General features: G+C 39.7%; 1 protein-coding gene across 1 annotated transcript; it reads right to left on the bottom strand.

The window, feature by feature from the left end:
• Positions 1 to 330: 330 nt before the first annotated feature.
• Positions 331 to 20132, bottom strand: LOC149191342 (plasma membrane ATPase 2-like). Its single transcript, XM_089406613.1, has 8 exons — positions 19722 to 20132; positions 2876 to 2892; positions 2492 to 2661; positions 2182 to 2342; positions 1807 to 1992; positions 1519 to 1701; positions 1026 to 1204; positions 331 to 841 (listed from the first exon to the last, which is right to left on the bottom strand). The coding sequence occupies exons 1-8, from the start codon at positions 20130 to 20132 to the stop codon at positions 745 to 747; spliced, it is 1404 nt and encodes a 467-aa protein (XP_089262739.1). The 3' UTR covers positions 331 to 744.
• Positions 20133 to 21488: the final 1356 nt, after the last annotated feature.

The following is a 21488-nucleotide window of genomic DNA, read 5'->3' as shown; positions in this document are numbered from 1 at the left end:
GGCCACACCAAGTATCCTAACTAAAAAATTGTTTTTTTTAGTAGAATCAAATACACCAATCCTTTTAACATTTCGTAATGCTACTGCTCCGCAACTTAAAAGCCCATCTCAAAAGTTATCAACCAACTGCAAAATGGAGTTTTGACAAGTCATCGATATTGACTTCCGTTCTGAAAATTGCCATGTAAACTAAAAGCTAAAAAGTTCAGACAAGTTGTTGGTATTGACTTCAGTTCTGAAAATTGTCATCTAAACGAAAAGCTAAATACATTTTATTAGATTCTTTCAACATAGCATTACGTCCAAATAAGAGACAATTTAAAGACAAAATGATGGTCAACTTCTTCCAGGTAATACTAGCCAATATGTTAATTCATATAGTCTGACACTGTTGAGTGCAGTTCCATCTGACTAAGAAAAACGAGGTTTAGATCAACAAGAACATGAAACCCAACTAGTTGTCAAACACACAAAACCACCTGAGATCTTACTGCTTAATTTGTGCCAAAACACCACATAAAATCGAAGATATTGAACACAACACTCTGCCCACCTGAATACCAGAGATTTGGCAAAGTTGAACAGTGCGCTTGAAATTAACATCCTTTCAACTCTTTTACAAGAAACGTTACTAAAACTTCTGTAGAACACCAATATCTTCATCAAATTACACATGTCAAAAAGTTACAACTGTTTTCAAGTGAGCCCCCCCATAGCACCCTGGCAGAAAAAGCTCGCATTGATTCAAACAGTGTAGGCCTGCTGAATTGTGTCTATATCCAAGCCCTTCAGCCTTACAACAGACTCTACGTGTCCTTTCAAAGTATGTAGCTCTCTCAACCTGGAAAAGAGAGAATAAATCAATTTAGGAAGAACGAACTTTTATTAACTCACATCGAAATATAAACACCAATCGATTGAGAGTCACAAAATTGAGAGAAAACAGAATAGACCCTTTACCATCAAAAAGGTAAAGCTTTGTGAAAAGGGAAACAAAACAAGTGCGACAGATAGCAAAGTCAAACCTTGCAATCTCAGCACGTCTCTTAGCCTCCTCCGCCATTTGATTGAGGTCAGTAATGTTGCCCCTTTCACTGAACATTTTTGTGTCTGTTGTATGCAAACCATGAAGTGTCCTTTGAGCATGTGCCCATTTAAGTTCACGGGCCTCTTTCCCAAAGTCCTTTTGCCTTGTAAATGCCGTCTGAAATAGATCGTCCAATGTAACTATAAGAACTGTACTCTTAAATAAATGGCATTCAGTGTAAATTAAAAATGTCTAAAAAAAATGTTCATGATAGCAATCAGAAATATCCACGACTCTTGTACCCTGAATGACACATCAGTGTACCATCACTATCAAATATCCAAAAATATTGCCTCAAGACCAAAACTTTCCCCTCCGAGTCTAGCATTTTCCTATATACTCTTTATGCATAACAGTCTTTTAAAGCAGATGCCTAATTGAAGCATTTAATCAACAGATTATTCAAAGCATTTATAAATTCAATAACATACCCTTTGCTCAATAACAAGATCCCAAGCCTTCCCACTCAGAGCATATCGAATGAGGAATTTTATTATATCAAGAGGGAAGTAAAAGATGATATTATAAAGCCACACTACACCAGCCCAGCCCCAGCCCATGCCCTCTATTGCAGCAAATCCCCAGTTTGCATAAACTGCAATTAGTGTCGCAATCTGTGAAGGGCATCAATAAAACAAAGTTTTAGATTTAGAGACATAAACTAGCACATAACTTCCAAGCTATGCAAGTCACATAAAAGAAATCAGTACAGGACGCACCAGTTGTGCAACACAAAAAGCAAATACAAGCAAGAGACCAGGCCGCTCCATAAAAGACCAGCTCCGGGAACGAGTCACAAATATAAGTGCCTGACTAACTGTACTAACTTGCAGGTAAACTGCAGCACTCAGTTTTCTTATATCATCTTGGTCTTTTTTCTGAAGACTTGCAACACCAAATGTTCTCTGCAAAGAAAGATCAAAATGCTCTGAGCTTCTTAAGCAACCTAGGCAATAAAAACTTTACAAACCAGTGAAACTGTTACTGTTTCAACTTGAAGAAAATTTGGGAAATTTACAGATTTATATTTCTTGGAAATTCCCAAATTAACGACACTCTTAAAAATTCTAAATCTCGGCAAATTAAGTATGTACCGGGAAGAAATCTGTCTTGTAAGCAGCCCAGAAAAATATAACAGTCATCAATGCTAGGTAACTGCCAATAATAACCCCAGTGGCAAAAATCTCTGCTAGTTTCCAGCTATCTGGTAAAGGTGATGGTTTCACCCTGTCCTTGGAAATGGTCATTATAGTACCTACAAATTAAAAAAGATGCCAATTACTAACAATATTCAAATCCAGCATCAAAAGTTGTTAATAGCAAACCAAAGATAACAAGGTGCATTAGAAAATTCCATATATAGACTGACCATGAAATAGCAAAAGCAATAAGAGGAATACCAACCATCATTTAATATGGCAATTATAAGTACCATGAACGGTGGGAAGTCAAACTTCCATATCAACGCTAAAAGCATAAAACCTAGCTGCTCACAATAGACAAGTGTCAAGAGTGCATGCATTAATTCAGTCTTCCAATAAGTCACAATGTTTTCTACAAGCAATACACAACAGCTACAAAAAGGGAACATGTAGCCAAAACATCACTGTATTAGCAGATCTGAGCACTTCAGAATCTCTTCTGCTGAATTCCCAATAAGAATATCATATATGAAATAGCAATACAATCAACAAACACTCGATAAAAAATTACTTCAAAGTTGGAAACGAATGTGAATGATCTAATCGCCAATAAAACAATTTGAGACTAGTATTGTTTAACAGTTACTTTGCATGTTCATATATCTGCATCATTTCACAAAGACCAAAGCCAAGTGATGCAAACTAGCCATCTTGTTAGAAGCAGAAGTTTATGAAACCTGGACACTCGGAGTTCATGCATAACCCTTAACTAGACAGATGTTCAACCAAATACGTTAACATGAATTCATACTTACAAAATTGTTCTGGCAAACTGAGACACCTTGTGGTATTGCTTTATTTCAGAAAACAATTGCTCATATATGTTTTCTTGACACATTGCAGAAAAAATAGATGAAGAGCTTGGACTGAACTGCAGATGCCGACACCTGCCTTACCAAACAAGGAATGGGAAAGCATATGATAGTTACACTAATCATTAAGTTTTTTGGGAATTATAAACTAGTTACATATGATAGTTACACTAATCATTAAGTTTTTTGGGATTTATAGTTACACTAATTCATTACCACAAATATATATCTTCATCGGAAATCAAAGTTTTGTATATTCTATCAACTAAACTAGGAATACAAGCAAATAGTATACCATGACTGAGACTCACTCATCACACCCGTGACACTGCATTAATCTTGTCTAACTCAAAACCTGAAAAGATCCAGTCTTGTATAAAGATTTGCTACCTTTAACTTCTTCAATTCACTAGATTTTAGTGAAATGACCAATACTCAGCTGACAATTACCCAGTTATCGTTTAAGGGCTAACACCTTGCCTATTGATAACATCTTCAATTCAAGCAATTATGATAACTGATATGATATTTACCATGTGTCTACACAGCCAATTTCAATCAGTATATACACGCAGCAGTATTCAACAAAACAATTTTTGGACAGACAAGCATGTAGAGCAAACATATGTATGTGAGTGTATATGCAGATGGTACGTTCTTTTGTGTATGTGCATATGTGTTTGTGGGTATAACTAGCATTGATACATCTTCATTGTTAATCCAGGATCCATGCAAACCTCTTGATGCTTAATATGTCCAGGGTTAACATGGATCTATCTAGTGTGTGTATGTGTGCACACGCTAAGTCACCTGGTTCGTGTTCATGTTCAAATTCAGGGCCAGTGAAATTTGAAAAAAATCACCATTGCAAAGAACATTATAAAATCATCATTGTGTTCAGCAAAGAAAAGAAAGTAAAGTTTGTTATAACTTCATATATTCAAACAAAACTCAGATACAAATATTTTTTAACTACAAATTTGACCTAAAAATATGTCAAATTAATTATCTACACTAAAAAATACAGCATCATCATATATTTCAAAAATATGTTACATCTCTCTCTCTCTCTCTCTCTCTCTCTCTCTCACACACACACATATGTGTTTGTGTGCGCGCACCATAGTATTTAAAACCGGTTGAGTCAAACTACTAACGGGTCAAACCAGCCGGTTCATTAGGCTTGGGGGTCAACCTGGCCAATGAACCCAGTTCGGGCCTAGGCAGACCCCGGTTTGGTACCAAACTGGTCATAAACCGGCCAGTTGGGCAGTTATGTCATAAACTGGCTGGGTCATTACCAGCATGGTTAGATCTTACATTTGTGGGCAGTCTGGGACCATCAATGGTGGTTCTTCAGGTTGTTTTGGAGGAAACCTGGGGTGGCTTTCCTTCCAAAACAGCCCCCCTTGGCCATAAAACCAATCCTCCCCCTTATAAACCCTAAACCTAAACAAAAAAACTAACTGAACCCTAGCAATGTTGGCAAGATAACTAATATCTAAAAGGATGAAATGAAAGATAAAGGAAATGTCACTTTTACTTTCATCCTTTAACTTAAATTTTTAACATTACCATGAAATGACTCAGAATGTTTGAGAATTGTTTTGACCTCATTGGATTTCATATGGAGAAACTAGAATTTTAGATCTCACTCAAAATCCAGCAGACTTAATGGTTTTCAGGATTTCAGGATTTGGGGGATTGTAATGTTTTGATTTGATTCTGTCATGTGTGAGGGTATGAGGTTGGCATTTGATAAAGAGCATGAAGCCCTTTACATACCTTGATGTTGGTGGCATTGATTGGTTAGGCATGCTAAACTTTTTCAATTTCTACCATATTATAAGGTTGAGCAATCCAAGTATGAAGTCTTTGAGCTGATGATGTTTATGTAGTTCTTGTTGATGATCCCATTTCTAGTAGTGATGAATCAATGTTGAGTTTGATGAGTGATCATGTTGACCAGTGCTTTGTAGTTTTGATGTCTAATTTTAATGTTGCTACTATTATTACTGAGGTTGCAGAGGAGTCTGAGTCCTCAAACTTTGAGCCAGATAACGTTTACGTAGCTCCTATTGATGATCCCATGTCAAGTAGTGGTGATGAGTTTGATGATGATGAGTTTGATATGTAGACTTGTAGTTGGCTAATGGGATCACGTTAATCAGTGACTTGTAATTTTGATGTCTAATTTTGTTGTTGCTACTACTACTACTGAGGTTGTAGAGGAGTCTGAGGAGTCCTCAAACTCTGGGCCAGATGATGTTTACGTAGCTCCAGTTAATGATCCCATGTCAAGTAGTGGTGATTAGTTTGACGATGATGAGAAGTGATCACATTGATTATTGATATGTAGACTTGTAGTTTGGCAATGGCCCCATAGCTTATAGCATTGTTTTTGGACTCTAGAAGCCATTTAGAGCCTCATTGATTATGTATTTTGTTGCTAATATGTATTGCACTGTAATAACACGAGGAAATTTTTCCCTAGGGTTTACCAGGGTTTCCAACAAATTCTTCTTTTTATTTCAAATAATGACCAAGTAATTCAAATAATGTCATCTTCAGGAAAGCAACATTGTTTCTCCGCAACAAAATAAACATTCAAAATACTATAACAAATTCCACAGTGCGAAATGATCCAAATTCAATAATCTAGTGCAATCCGAGTTCACCAAGACTTAAACTACTTCTATATTTGGACTAAAAACTGAGTCCACCTAATCTAATCTGCAGTCCTGAAAATTCCTTCTGCAAATATTGACCAGAGAGGATAACGACTCGCTTAGACTGATAATTGTACTCATTCTCGACTTCGGCACCCTTCAAGAATTTGTCCATACAAACTTCAGTGCCTCCACAACTTCTCCAAGGAATTTCCGTCTATTATAATCCTTGGACAGACTCTCGCATTGCATCAGATGACCGGCAAAGTTCTATACAGGATACATAAGTTCTCCTGCATAATGTTACCCCAGAAACCCTCCACACTTGTCTCAAAACAAAGTGATTCCAGGTGACTCAGATTTGCTCCAGGCTAGACCAATCTTCCGCGTACCCTCAGAACAAAATGGATTTTGCTCCAAGGGTGAACGTCTAGCTTTAGGGAGTACTTCGACCTATCTTAGAACAATTCGTTGCAAACCTTCAGCTTCAGATCTTCGACTTGTTCAGACAATTCACTTTTGCTATACCTCGGAGCAGACTCACATGCCCCAGCCTTAAATCGGAAGAAACCAAAAGAAGAAATAAAAGGAAACAAAAAAAATAAAATAAAATAAAATCCTCCTCCAAATCTCAGAAAGGTGTCAACCTGTCTTAAAAGATTAAGAGGTTTGTTCTTGTATATCTTAGACAGACTTGCAGATCCTCCGGACTTTGCATAGCTTACCTCATAATTTCCAGATTGAAGGTTTCCCTCGAATCTGTTGTTCAATTCCGGCCTCAGAGAGATGATCTTCAGCTCTAGGAGATTCTCGGCTTGCCTCCGAGGTCTTTCCCCCTTAGATCCTTCCCAAAATACTTTGTTGCTCCCTTAGATAGTTAAATCCCTGTGCCAGAACAAAAGAAAATGAATAGGTAAGGTGAGATCACCTCCGCTGAAACTAGTCCAAAGAGAAAATGGGTTTAAACCCTTAGAGCCTCATGCTCAAACAAAACAGAGACAAATAATCCAATCCAATAATGCCCACAATTGAATCTAACCCTCTTGCATTTATAGATTTCCTTGGTGGGGCTTTTCTCATTAATCAATTGAGTGGGGTTCACAACAAACCCCATCTTTGGGCTTTTTCGCCCCAACTGCCCCAAAACTTGAGTATTTTGGGGTTTTCACCTTTATCAATGACTATAGCCTATGGGGATCGATAGGCTACTTTGTCCCTTGGGCCAATTAATCCCTTGGGGACATTACAGTCCTCCCTTCCCGACATTGATTGTCCCCAAGCAATGACAAATTTGGGTGAAACTTTTCTTCAACCTTTGTAACTTCCTTCCTTTGCTGGATAATTAGTGTGCCGACAAGGATCACCATCATGCCATAGTTGCTTTTCCACTTGTTTCATCATTAGTGAGGTTTGTGCAAAAGATGCAGCTATAAGTCTTTAGAAACAGTTTGTTGGTGGTGAATCCTTCCTTAAATAGTGAACCCTTTGCAGTATTTTTCACATGTTGTCCATACATTGTTGTTGGCACCATTCCCTTTTAAAGTGACTTATGTCCAATTTCTTGGATGATGTCATTTAAGCGTGGCTGGTAATTGAAAATCTCCAACCCTGTGAGGGAAAATGGACCATCAACCCGCAAAAGTTTAGTGGCAGCAATTCCTCTTGTAATCTTGCAACATTTTGCCTTCAACAAGAATGATTTGGCAACCTTCATAACGACTACCTGATTTAGAGATGGGTTGTGAATCCTCTTATTGTCATGGATCAGATCCTTTTTTCCTGTAATTGTGGGATTCCAAAAGGCACTTTTGTCCCTTGAAGTGCCCCTTATAATCAATGCGACCTGTACACTTCTTTCCTTAAGCTTTTTGGAAGGATCTATTAGTACAATTTTGTTAATTTGTGTAGCTCAGGCATGTGTTCTAGTCTCAGATTGTGTCTATGAGGCTAAGGAACACAATTTACCAATATCCAAATAAAGTTTCCTGAGAAAAATCCTTGATTAGAATTAATTAAGCAATTAATTAATTTTCCTAAGTCTAACTTAGGGAAATAGCTTAATTAATCAGTATTAATTGGGGTAAATGGATTTTCCATTAGAGACTTCGAGAAAAGTTACTTGAAGGAGTCAAGATTATCTTAGCCATTGATTGAGATTAGATCATGGTCGTTGATTCATCAACAAGATGATTATAAGAGGAGATCGATGGGTCATTTGGAGAAGAGATCGAGACACAAAATTGCAGTGATAGCAAGGGCACAAAGGCATCACAGGGGCATCAACAGAGAGAGTTCAAAAGTGACTGGAGACAAGATTACCGGAGAGATTCCTCACAATGATTTCCAAAGAGACAAGGAGATCGATTTTTCTGTAGGAGGTCGATTTCCCAATGCTACGAGTTGCTCCAGGGAGGGGTGCGAAATACCCTAGCATGCAGTGTGAATTTCTCAGAGAGGACGAAGTGTCGTGGAAAAGAGAAACTTGCAACAGAGATAGATTTGCACAAGGAGATCCATTTTCCAATTGAAGTCAAAATTTCCAGTGAAGGTCAAGTTAATGTCTCAGCTAGTGTGACTTGCCAGGAGAGTCGCGTTCATATGCCAGGCCGCACATGTGAGCCAGATCGAATAGCCAAAGGGAGGTCGAAGTTGATCTGAGGGGCCGAGTTGCTTCCAGGAGGTCAGATTGACTTGCAAAAGTGATCAAAACATTTTTCTAGAGGTTTGCTAAATTACAACAAACAATTTTGTGATTTTCTCCATCAAAAATTTGTTGAAGAAAAATAAATAACTCATCTGCAAAACTGGTTTTCCCCACACAGGTTTTTCCAAGGACATTTGTCCAAAAATAATGGTGTCCATTATTTGTGTGTGCATAATTTTCTCAATTCTTGTGGTTAATTATATTTCAATGAAGTTTCAATTGTGTTATATTCAGTATTTGCCGCATATAATTTTCAGAAGACAAATAATCTACATTGATAGGAGAATAATAACCAAAAATTGCAACAATCTTAAAATTTCACATGGTATTAGAGTAGATCTAATGGTAGAAGGAGGATCTGCACAAGCACAGGAAAAGAAAAATCGAGGGTTTTAACCCAGTTCAAGTGCTTTAGTTTATTCTCCAAATTTATTTGAGTTTAGCAAATTTCCAGAGATGGTCACAACAGATTTGAGAAATCAGGCCAAGTTGGATGTGTGAAAACTCCAAACTGGAACACTATTGCACAGTGTTGCGGGGGAGCGCCCCCCCCCCCTCGCTCCCGCTCCCGATCCGTGCTCCGGGCGGGAGCGGGTCGGGAGCGCGCTCCCGAAATCGCTCCCGATTTCGGGAGCGCGCTCCCTAAAAAAAATTTCGCTCCCTGCCTTTTCGGGAGCGTTTTCGGGAGCGTTTTGCCTTTTTTGCATTTTTTTTTTGTAGTAATGTTCGAAATGCAATTTTTTTTTAAAGAAACAAATAGTTTTTGAGTGGGGCAACTTAATGATCAAGTCTAGGCCCTAGTATTGATATGCTATTCATGGTAATGTTAAATTCTTAAAGTAAAAGTGACATTTTCTTTAATTTTCATTTTCATCCTTTTACTTAAATTTTTAACATTACCATGAAATGACTCAGGATGTTTGAGAGTGGTTTCGTCCTCATTGGATTTCATATGGAGAAAGTAGAATTTTAGATTTCATTCAAAATCCAGCAGACTTATTAGTTTTTCAGGATTTCAGGATTGGGGGATTGCAATGTTTCCATTGAATTTTGTCATGTATTAGGGTATGGAACTCATATTTAATCAAGAGTACCAATCCCTCTATGTACCTTGATGTTAGTGACATTGGTTGTCGAACTCCTCTATCATGACCCTTCTAAAAATGTACGCATCACTCAAACAAAATCTTGACTTGACATGCTATGCTTTTTCTATCTTATGTTAATGCTTAGAGGGTGATATTAATGACAAAGATCCCTATACAGATACAAAGGTAATGACAAAGATACCTCTGGATATTAATGCTTGGAGGGTGATATTAATGACAAAGATCCTGATTTTGCAACAAGACTAAAAAATTAGACATTTCTCGTGGTGGCAAGAGGCCCAAGCATAAGAAATAGATAATAGATTTACTTCTCTTCTCTAGTTTCTAGTAGCTTTTATAACTATTGACTCTTTCATATTTATTATGATATTTTTTTAAACAATATATGACAATTTAAGTTTGAAGTTGGCAATTATAACTCATTAGTAATGAATTATGAATATGATGCTTCATGAAAGTTGAAAGTTGTTTCATTTCGTTTCATTTTATAACATTTCATTTCATGTTAGATATTATTTGTTGTAATGGTTACACTTAGCTTACAAGTACAACTTTGGTGATCAATGATGATAAATGTTATATATTGAATTTTGAAAGCTTGAAACTTTAAGATTGATGAATCATGAGACTCAATATGTTGTATGTTACTATGTTACTAACTTGCGGACGTGGTTGATGAAGATTATAACTTCTAGATGATTGTTGTTATATGGTTCAATCTATGCTTTTTTATGTTTTTTTATATCTAATTCATCATTCTACATGTTTTTGTTGACATATATGTATCAAAAATTAAAAAATATAAAAAATATATATATTTTTAAAAAATCGCTCCGGGATTCGCTCCCAAACCGGGAGCTTCTGAAAATGGTCACTCCCGCTCCCGCTCCCAAGTAACATTGCTATTGCAGCAACTGGTATTATTTCTCCTAATTGTTAATTAATTTAACAATTTATCTGCTACAACAAATATCAAAACAAACACACTGCAACCTTCACAAATAAAATACTGCAGAAAAATAAAATGTTAGAAGCTAAGAAATGCTAGCACACACACATAAAATTAACACAAATATTTTTCGACAAAAGTCCTCGGAAAAACCCAACTTGGGAAAACCAGTGCAGCGACTAAGGGTTTTATTATTATGCAACAGTGAGAAATTTTGAGTACAACTGGATGTAGAAATCTGGCAATCCTACAGAGAATAAATACTGGCAAAAATCTAGTGAGGAATTTTCCTCACCCCACAGGAAATCTCCCAACATAACTTGCCTTCAAAAACTTGGCCCTCTGACCCTTTGCACACCCTACTGGACGTCAAATCTCTGATTGATCTCTGATGAAGTCGTTCAGCTTTTTGTTGGCTGGAAAGACGCTTCTTCGGCTCTCTAGGACTCCTTCCCGGCCTCTGGAACTGAAGATGTCTCTCCCTCTCAGCAAATCGAACTTGCCTCTAGAAGTTGTTGCATTGCCCCTGCGTCAGGTTCTCTGTGGCTCTTCTGCCTCTCTGCAAATGCACTCGTTGTATCTGGAATACTTCTTCCAACCTCATTGTCTCTGCCCCTCACTCACTGCTTCGATCTTTGGCTCACTCCGACAACTGACTGTTGCTACTCTGGAAATCGATCTGCCAAGAAATTGAACTGCTCAAGTGTCTCAAGTGATTTCCCCATCACCACATCGACCTCCACTTATAATCCTCTGTTGGAGCACCAACGACCAAGATTAAAACATAAACGATGGCTAGGATCATCTCTGAATCGATCTGTATGAGTTTCCAGATGATTCTCGCCTTGACTTAATTAATACTGATTAATTAACCATATTTCCTAAGTTTAGATAAGAAATATTTAAAAAGGTTAGTAATCTAATTAAGTTATTTCATGGCAGAATTTCCAAAAACGATTTCTGGGTTTTGGAGATCTCATGTATTCTAGCCTTTCCACCAAATTTTGTGGCTAAAACACATCTGATGCTACAAAAATTAACACTCCCTCTTAGCGAAATATTTAAAAACTGGTTAATAATCTAATTAATTCATTTCTAGGCAGAATTTATTAGCGAGGAATGTGTTCTAGTGTTGCACTCCCTACCACATTACATTGTCTCTACATCATCTCTTGTCACGTTGATGATGCCTAGCCATACCACCCACCAACCACTGCACAACTCCAATATACGCTGCATTTGTGCTATCACTGACACTGCCATACTGTTGCCAACACTGCATCTGTACTGCAACTCCCTCTCATTTGTTGTTGCTGCAACTGCAACATCTGCAACTGAAAAGCATCCAAAATACTAAATCAACTATGATCGGTATAATGAATTTGTCACCTGAGCCTCTGACTACTACTAGCCTTTGCACTGTCCATTGGAGACTTTGCGCTATTGCTGACTCTACACTGTTGTCAACTCTGCACTGCACTCCCCAACATCTAACCCTACTAGTCTATGCAATTGTCACTCTAGCATCTAAAAGCATCAATTGCCACTGATCCATCCTACTACTAAATATTGTGGGCCCCCATAGCCGGGTAATGATCCATGAAGTGGACTTCTCAAGGATCCTGCCCATCTGTAGCGCTCTGGGGCTACAACACCAAGTCAGCCCACCTCACTCCTAGAGTATATCAGTGAACATCGTGAAGCCTTCCTCCAGCCTGGAGGAAAGTCTATCAATCTCTGCAAAAGCTACCTGCTTGTCCTCCTTATCCTCCTCCTTAGAGGACACTGGTTACTGTAGTGACCGAGCTCACCACACCTGAAGCACTTGACCTTTGACTGGTCCTTCTTCTTCTTTCTTTGCTCCCCTTGTCCCTGACGGGAACCCTTATATGCGAGGGCCATATTCTCTTCCTCCTAATGCAAATTGGCCCACATTCTATCCCATTATGGTAGCTTATCTCTACCCAATATGCTTTGGACAAAGATCTGCCACTCCTTTGAGACATTGTTGAGTGCCAATTGCACTAGCTCTGTGGGATGAGGTGCTGCCCAACAACTGACAACTGGTCTCGTACCTCCTGAATCTTGGTAAGGAAGGGGTCTATGCCTTCCCCTTTCTACATATGGATGAGTCTCAGCTTCTCCTCTAGGTACTTCTTCCGCTACTTGGAAGTACCTTGATACAATGTGGAGAGAGCATCCCACATCTGCTTGGCAGTATCTTTTCCAACTATATGTGAAACAACATGATCTCGGACTCCATCTAGGATCAACTATTTTGTGCGTGCCATCTCCTTCTTGTTCTCTTTTTGTTGATCTGCATCCTGAGGAACCACCACCACTGCATCAATATAGGCTTCCAGACCATATTCATCTAGAAGGAAGGACATCCTTGCCTACCAGATGACATAGTTGGAATCTCCATCCAACCTGTCCTAATCACGAAGACCAGCAGTGGCCATCTCAACAAACTGTGGAAAAATTCCTCTTTCCTTTTGCTCAACTGCTGCTCTGCTATTCGCACTTCCTTTTGGAGTGAGAAGATCTACTCAGAACTACTGTCGATCTGCAAGGAAAATCGAACTTCTTGAGACTAGAAGTTCCCTGAGAAAAATTTTCCCTCTGTGTGTGCTCTTCTCTCCTCCACCTTGACAATAGCTCTGCTCTAACAAACTACTGCAAAAACCACTACGTCCAGCTAGAGATCTGCTCAATAAAAAATTGGAGTTGCTCGCTCTGCCTCTGGAATCACTCGATCTAGAAGGATCGATTTTTTCTGCCCCTCTCAGAAAAATCAGTCTTCCTCAAGCAACTCGGCCTCTATGGCAAAAGACTACGCTACCCTTGGGAATTTCGACCTGCTACCCACACTGAGCAGCGAAAATTCCTTCTGCTTTGTTTCTAAGCTCTCCAGCTAATCAACTGCGCCCTAATACCATGTGAAAATTCCAAACCGGAACCCTATTGCATCAACTGGTATTATTTCTCCTAATTGTTAATTAATTTAACAATTTATTTGCTATAGCGAATATCGAAACAAACACATTGCAACCTTCACAAATAAAACACTGTGGAAAAATAAAACGCTGGAAGCTAAGAAATGCTAGCACACATAAAATTAACACAATTATTTTTGGACAAAAGTCCCAGGAAAAAACCTAACTTGGGAAAGCCGGTGCAGTGGCCGAGGGTTTTATTATTATGCAGCAGTGAGAAATTTTGAGTACAACTGGATGTCGCAATTTGGCAATCCTACAAAGGAAAAATATTGGCAAAAATCTAGTAAGGAATTTTCCTCACCCCACAGATAATCTCCTAGCACAACTTGCCTTCAAAAACTCGGCCCTATGACCCTTTGCGTCAGCCTCTGCGCAGCCTGCTGGACGTCAAGCCTCTGACTAGTCTCTAATGAAGTTGTTATGCCTTTTGCTGGCTAGAAAGATGCTTCTTCAGCTGTCTGGGACTCTTCCCAGCCTCTAGAACTGAAGACGTATCTCCCTCTCAGCAAATCGAACTTGCCCCTAGAAGTTGTTGAGCTACCCCTACGTCGGCTTCTTTGTGGCTCTGCTGCCTCTCTACAGATGCACTCGCTGGATCTGGAATACTTCCTCCAGCGTCATTGTCTTTGCCCCTCACTCACTACTTCGATCTTTGGCTCACTCCGCCATTGAACACTGCTACTCTAGAAATCGAACTGCTCAAGTGTCTCAAGTGATTTCTCCATCACAACATTGACCTCCTCTTATAATCCTCTGTTGGAGCACCAACGGCCAAGATTAAAAACATAATCGATGGCTAGGATCATCTCCGGATCTATCTGTATGAGTTTCTAGATGATTCTCACCATGACTTAATTAATATTAATTAATTAACCATACTTCCTAAATTTGGACTTAGGAAATATTTAAAAACTAGTTAATAATCTAATTAAGTCATTTCTAGGCGGAATTTCCAAAAATGATTTCTGGGTTTTGGAGATCCCATGTATTCTTGCCTCTCCACCAAACTTAGTGGCTAGAACACATCCGATGCTACAAAAACTAATAGGATGGAGCTTCTAAACTTTGGCGCTTGGAAATCCAAAATGTCATTCCTATTGGATGAGTATGGACTGAAGAAGTATGCAGAGAATATTACTGTCATACCGACAAATCCACAGCAATAGGCCACCTACAAAAAGGAGAATGCCAAAGCGAAGAGGATTATCCTTAACGGAGTCAAGGACCATATTGTTCCACATATCGCAGAAAAAGACACAGCGAAGCAGATGTGGGACGCCATAGTTAAACTGTACCATAATCCTTCAGAAAACAAGAAGATGATTCTCAAAGAGAAGTTGAGGAGCATCATCAAGCAGTAGAAAGGATAAGACATGACTTCCTATTTCACCAAAGTTCAACTTGCCAAAGATGAGTTAGCTACAGTAGGAGGCAAGCCTTGTGACGATGAGCTAGTGCACATAACACTGAATGGATTTTCCAAAGAATGGTGTATGTTCATCCAAGTGATTTCTAGGCAAGATACACTTCCAAGATGGGGCCACCTATTGAGTGACTTCACTTAGGAGGAGCTTAGGCTCAGCTTGGTCAATGGCACCAGTAGCAGCAACAAGGCATCGAAAGTGGAAAAGGAGCAAGAAAATGTCACCCTATCAAGAAAGGGAAAGGTGAAGAAAGGATCCAGTAAGGGTCAAGGCTCAAAAGGAGAAAAGAAGAAGGATCTATCAAAGGTCAAGTGCTATGGTTGTTACGAATTGGGCCATTGTGTCGGTGATTTCCCACAGAGGAAGAACGGCGCAAAACAAGTAGCAACTTCAGCGAATGCATATGAGCTCTCTAGTCGGATGGAACAAGAATTCACATTAATAGCCTGCATGTCTAGCTCAACTTCACAGGGTGTCTTGTATATAGATAGTGGAGCATCATTTCATATGACAAGAGTTAGAGAGTACTTCTCAGTTACAAGGAGGAGGACATTAGATTCTAGATTCAGATGGGGAACAAGTCCAAGTACAACCCAGTTGTTGGAGGGACTGTTATATTTTAGAGGGAGAATGGCAAGGTGATTCATATTCATGATGTGTTGCATGTGCCAGGCTTGGGGATGAACTTGATCTCTGTATCAGTCCTTCAAGACAAAGGATACGATGTTATCTTTAGAGGGGTAAAGGCGTTATTGAAGCACAAGGATAGGAAGTCACCCATAGCATTTGGAGTGAGGAGTAGCATGTTGTGTAAGTTGCAAATGGATGCTCCCAAGGCACTAGTTAGCAGCAATAGTCTGAAGGATCATGGGGGGCTATGGCATAGGAGGATAAGCCATATTCATCATGGAGCACTCAAACTGCTTCATGAGACGATGATAGGTTTTCCAGAGGTGAGCACAAAGCATGACAATGTTTTCAAAGGATGTGTGTTGGGAAAGTTTGTGAAAGCAACTTTTCCAAGGAGTGACAACAAATTGCGGGGCATGCTTGACCTTGTGCATTCAAAAATATGTGGGCCAAAGTCAACAAAATATCTCAGGGGATAAGAGTACTTTGTTGTTTTTATTGATGATTTCTCTAGGAAGACCTAAATCTATTTCTTCAAGACCAAGAATGAGGTCTTCAGTCACTTTCAGAAGTTTAAGGCTCTAGTTGAGAATGCAACAGGTAGAAATATCTGGACTCTTCAGTCATACAATGGAGGTGAATACACAAGCAAGGAGTTCCATGAGTTCTCTACCAGGGCAGGAATTGAAAAGAGAGTGGACGTTCCTTACAACCTGCAGCAAAATGGGGTTGCTGAGAGGAAGAACTAGTCTATTTCTGAAGCAACGCGAGCTATGTTGAATGACCAGGATCTCCCACGATATTTATGGGCATAAGCATGCAGTACTGCGGTATATATAGAAAACAGGGTCCCACATAGAGCGCTTGGCAAGACGACACCCGAGGATACCAGGAAGAAGCCAGATGTCAATCACTTTGGGATATTTGGAGGCCTAGCGTATTGTCACATTCTAGGGGAGACATGTTCGAAGTTGGATTAGACTGCAGAGTGAGGTTACTTTGTTGGCTACAGCAAAACCTCGAATACATACGGGATCTTCCTCTTAGGCGCCAGGAGGATTATAGTCAAGTGGGATGCCATGGTTGAGGGAGTATTCCTTGATTATGAAAAACAATGTGTGGAGGTTATACCGAGACCGAAAGATGGAGCGGTGGTTGGATCACGATAGATTTATAAGATCAAGCAAAGTGCAGATGGCAGCATCGAGAAATACAAGGCTAGATTCGTGGTCAAGGGGCTCTCTTGGAAGAATGGAATAGATTACGAGACATTTGCTCCTGTGGCTAGGTACACTTCTATATGAGTCGTGGTCTCAGTAGCAGCACAGATGGGCTGGCAAATCCATTAGATGGACATCAAGACGGCGTTCCTAAATGGTGAACTGGAGGAAGAGGTGTACGTTGAACAATCAAAGGACTTTGTGGCACACAGCAGAGAGACCCATGTGTGCGGATTGAAGAAAGCCTTGTATGGGCTCTAGCAGGCTCCCAGGGCGTGGTATCAGCACATTGACAGATACTTGCAAGGCATGGATTTTGTGAAGAGTGAGGCGAGCACAAACCTCTACTACTTGGTGGTTGGGGGTGAGGTTCTCATTCTTGTCTTGTACATGGACGACTTGTTTCTTGCAGGTTCACTGGGGCTCATTAAGGAGTGCAAGAGGGACCTTGCAACGAAGTTCGAGATGAAGGATTTGGGGCTCATGCACAATTTTCTAAGCATGGAAGTATGGCAGACGGATGGTGATATTTTCCTTGGTCAAGGGAAATACTGCATATAGATCTCGAGGAGATTTAGGAAGGAGTGCAAAACCATGTCTACTCCCATGATCACGAATTCGAGGAAGGTAGATGCATCTAGGAAGAAGGATGTGGTCCCCACGTTGTACAACCAGTTGATAGGCTCTCTCATGTATCTAGTCAACACCAAGCCAAACATATCCTATGTTGTAAACTCTCTTAGTCAGTTCATGGTAGAGATGAAGAGAGTGCATTAGACAGCGACAAAACATGTGATGAGGTACTTGCGTGGCACTATCGGGTATGGGATCAAATATACTCGAGGTGTTGGTGTTAGGTTGGTTGGCTATACTAATGCAAACTAGATAGGTAACACAGTGGATCGGAAAAGCACTTCAGGGTGTTCCTTCAGCGTGGGATTAGGAGTTGTTTCTTAATACAACAGGAAGCAGGAGTCTGTGGCACTAAGTTTTGCAAAAGCAGAGTACAAAGCAACGAGCATGGCTACATGCAAGGCTCTATGGCTTTGTAAGTTGCTAGTAGCCTTGTTTGGTCAAAGGGTTAAGATGACGATGAGACACTGCAACAATCAAAGTTGCATCAGGATGCCAGAGAATCTAGTGTTTCACGACAAGTCCAAGCATATAGACATCATATAGCACTTCATAAGGGACTATGTGGAGCACAAAATTGTTTAACTACAGTATATAGCCACAGATGAGCAGGTAGCAATACTAACGAAGGCTTTGGGAAAAGCAAGATTCATCTTTGTCAAAAACAACTTGGGTGTTATGTAGAACACATTCCTCACTAAGAGGAAGTGTTAGTTTGTGTAGCACGGACAGGTGTTGTAGTCTCAGATTGTGTCTATGAGGCTAAGGAACACATTTTCTCCAATACCCAAAAAACAAATCATGAGAAAAGACCTTGAGTAGAATTAATTAAGCAATTAATTAATTTTCCTAGGTCTAACTTAGGGAATAGCTTAATTAATCAGTATTAATTGGGGTAAATCGATTTTCCTCTAGAGACTTCCAAAAAAGTCACTTGAAGGGGTCAAGATGATCTTAGCCATTGATTGAGCTTAGATCATGGTCGTTGATTCATCAACAAGAGATTATAAGAGGGGATCGTTGGGTCATTTGATGAACAGATCGAGACACAGAATTGTAGTGATAGCAAGGGTGTAGAGGCAACGCAGGGGCATCAGCAGAGAGAGATCAATAGTGGTTGGAGACGAGATCACCAAAGAGATTCCTCACAGCGATTTCCAGAGAGACAAGGAGATCGATTTTTTTGCAAAAGGATGCTAATTTCCGAGAGATGAGAGTTGCCCCAGGCAGCGGTGCGAATTACCCTAGCAGGGAATGCGAATTACTCAGAGAGAACAAAGTGCCAGGGCAAAGAGAAACTTGTAAGAGAGATCGATTTGCACAAGGAGATCGATTTGTCAGTTGAAGACAGAATTTCTAGTGGAGGCAGAGTTAATTTCTCAACTAGTTCGAGTTGCCAGGAAGGTCGAGTTCATCTACCAAGCGGCATGTGTGAGCTAGAGTGAACAGCCCGAGGGAGGGCGAATTTGATCTGAGTGGCCAAGTTGCTTCCAGGAGGTCAGATTGAATTGCAAAAGTGATCAAAATATTTTTACAAAGGTTTGCTAAATTACGACGAACAATTTTGTAATTTTCTCCATTAGAGATTTGCTAAAAAATAATAAAATAACTCATCTGTAGAACTGGTTTTTCCCACACTGGGGTTTTTCTAAGGACATTTGTCAAAAAATATTAGTGTCCATTATTTGTGTGTGCGCATAATTTTCTCAGTTCCCGTGGTTAATTATTTTTCAATGAAGTTGCAATTGTGTTTTATTCAGTATTTGCTACATATAATTTGCAGAAGACAAATAACCTAAATTAATAAGAGAATAATAACCAGAAATTGCAACAGTCTTGAAATTTCACAAATTTGCTCTCCTTTGTGGCCCTTGTTTGCATCAGCGATCTGATCTATACACGTTCTTGTATAGTTTTTTAGTTGAGAATGAGTAATTCTAGTTGGTTTGTTATGTGTAGTTCTGGCAAGCTTCTCCCTGAGCATAGATTCGGGGACAAAATACATCTCATTTTTGTAGAAGATGATTTTGTCTTCCACCTTATACCTGTCATAATGAATGAGTCCATCCAATATGTAGCAAGCAAAATTATTCTTGTAGTACTCTACTAAGAGATAGGCTCTCCAGTCTCTCAAGAATGTGTCATGTTTCGCATGCTTGACTCCATTAGATTATAAGTTGTTACGTGTAGTTCCACAAGATGACATGCAAGTGACTTCTCCTTGTTTGGTTGTGACCTCCATTTTCTAGGTTGTAACCATGCGAGGGCTGCCATTGCTCATACCTCTGGGTCTCGGAATTCGATTTCCATTGTTTGGTAGTTCATCACAATTCTTCCTAGCGAGTACAACCACTGAACTCCCAGCACCATATTAGTATCTGCCAATTCTATCACATAAAAATCATCAATAAGCATATACTTACCAAGAGTGATGCTCAATTGTGGAACTACCTGGGTGCATGTCATATGATATCCATTAGTTGCCCTCACTTCAAAGCCCTCAAATTCTTGGACGAGAATGCCTCTCCTTACCACTACGGCTGCATCGATAAAGTTGTATGTTGCTCCACCATCTATCAATGCTATGACACGTTGCCCTTGTATAGCGCCCTTGATTTTGAATGTGTGATATTTAGGAACTCCTGAGAGAGTGGCAATAGTACCTCCTTCAATTCTCGGAAGTGGCTTCCTCATTGCTTTTGGGGGTGGTGCTTCTTCATAGATGCTAAGCTCCTTGCTTGGTGGTTGCGTTGTATCACTCTCACTGTCAAATGTAGTGAATCTTACCTTTTCCCAAACATCAGTGACCTAGTTCCCATGGCTCTTTGCAAGTGAAACAAAGCTTCTTTCTTCTAAGCTCGTTTCGAGTCTCTTCATCTAGTTGATCCTTCTTGGTTTTGTTGTCCAGAGATATCTTCTTGCCCTTGTCATTTGAAATGATTGGTGGCATGGGTGGAGCCTTCACTTTTGGTGTTGCACCTCCCATATCTCGAATATTCTTAATGGCATCCTGTAGGGTTGCAGGGTTGAAAGCCTTAACCCAGCCTATAGGGGTTCGACTAATCCTTTTGTGAAGAGCATGATCGTTATTTCTTCAACAATGTCTGTGACCATGATTGTAGTCTGTTTGAATTCTGTGATATGCTCCTCATGCAATTCGGTTTGCTTGAGTTGTGCCAATTCTCTAAAGTGTATATCCGGGTTATTCCGATCAAATCTATCTATCAACATTTGCATAAAGTCTACATAAGAAGTGTTGTTTGCATGTCCCAATGTAACCAATCCATGATACCACCAATCATGTGCTTCTCCTTCTGGGTGTAGCATGGAAAACTAAATAACATCTATTTCTTGCATGGAATTGAGTTGGAAATAGGTGTCCAACTTTTGCACCAAGCTCTTGTTGAGCACTTTGATGACCCATCAAAAGAGTGGACGGGCAGCTTTCCTACCTTGCACATCAAATCCAGATTTCATCATTCCCTTGGTCTATTTTGATATTTGATGTTGTTGTATTCCCAAAAAGTTAGGACTTCTCAAGTGTTATCTTCTAGTGTTGCATACTTCCGAAAGTATTCATCAAAGAGTCTATTTTTCTCTGCTGCTTCTTGGGTCGTTGTCTGTTGTTGGGGTTTAAAAATTGATGGAGTAAGGGTCTGAAGCTCCCTCCACTTGCTGCCCCTAGTGTTAGTGCGTACAGTAGGACCAGGGTTACGGTTGTTGCTTCCTTCAGTACTAGCCCTATTACCAAAATGTGATCTATTATCATTATTACCAACAACATTTGAATTTCCTATGAGTTGTGCCATTAACTGGGTTAATTGTTGTTGTCCTTGAGCTAGTACCTGAGCTATTTTTTTATTTTCCCCTAAATTAATTGTTGTCCCTGCTACCACCCTTGTAAAATCAAATTTGTCATCTCTGTCAGTCCATGAATCAATACTTGCAAGATATCTTTGGTATCTGGTCCTCCTCGATCTTCCCTATTCCCCGTGGTTGATCTGCAGTTAACCTTATTCTTTCTGACTGTAATGTTACTAGTATCGCCCG

This window comes from Pinus tabuliformis, chromosome 2_2 (assembly GCF_031772625.1).
Source record: "Pinus tabuliformis cultivar Carrire ecotype Pingquan chromosome 2_2, CPIR1, whole genome shotgun sequence".
Taxonomy (NCBI): Eukaryota; Viridiplantae; Streptophyta; class Pinopsida; order Pinales; family Pinaceae; genus Pinus; species Pinus tabuliformis.
This window is presented reverse-complemented; position numbering and strand designations above follow the sequence as displayed.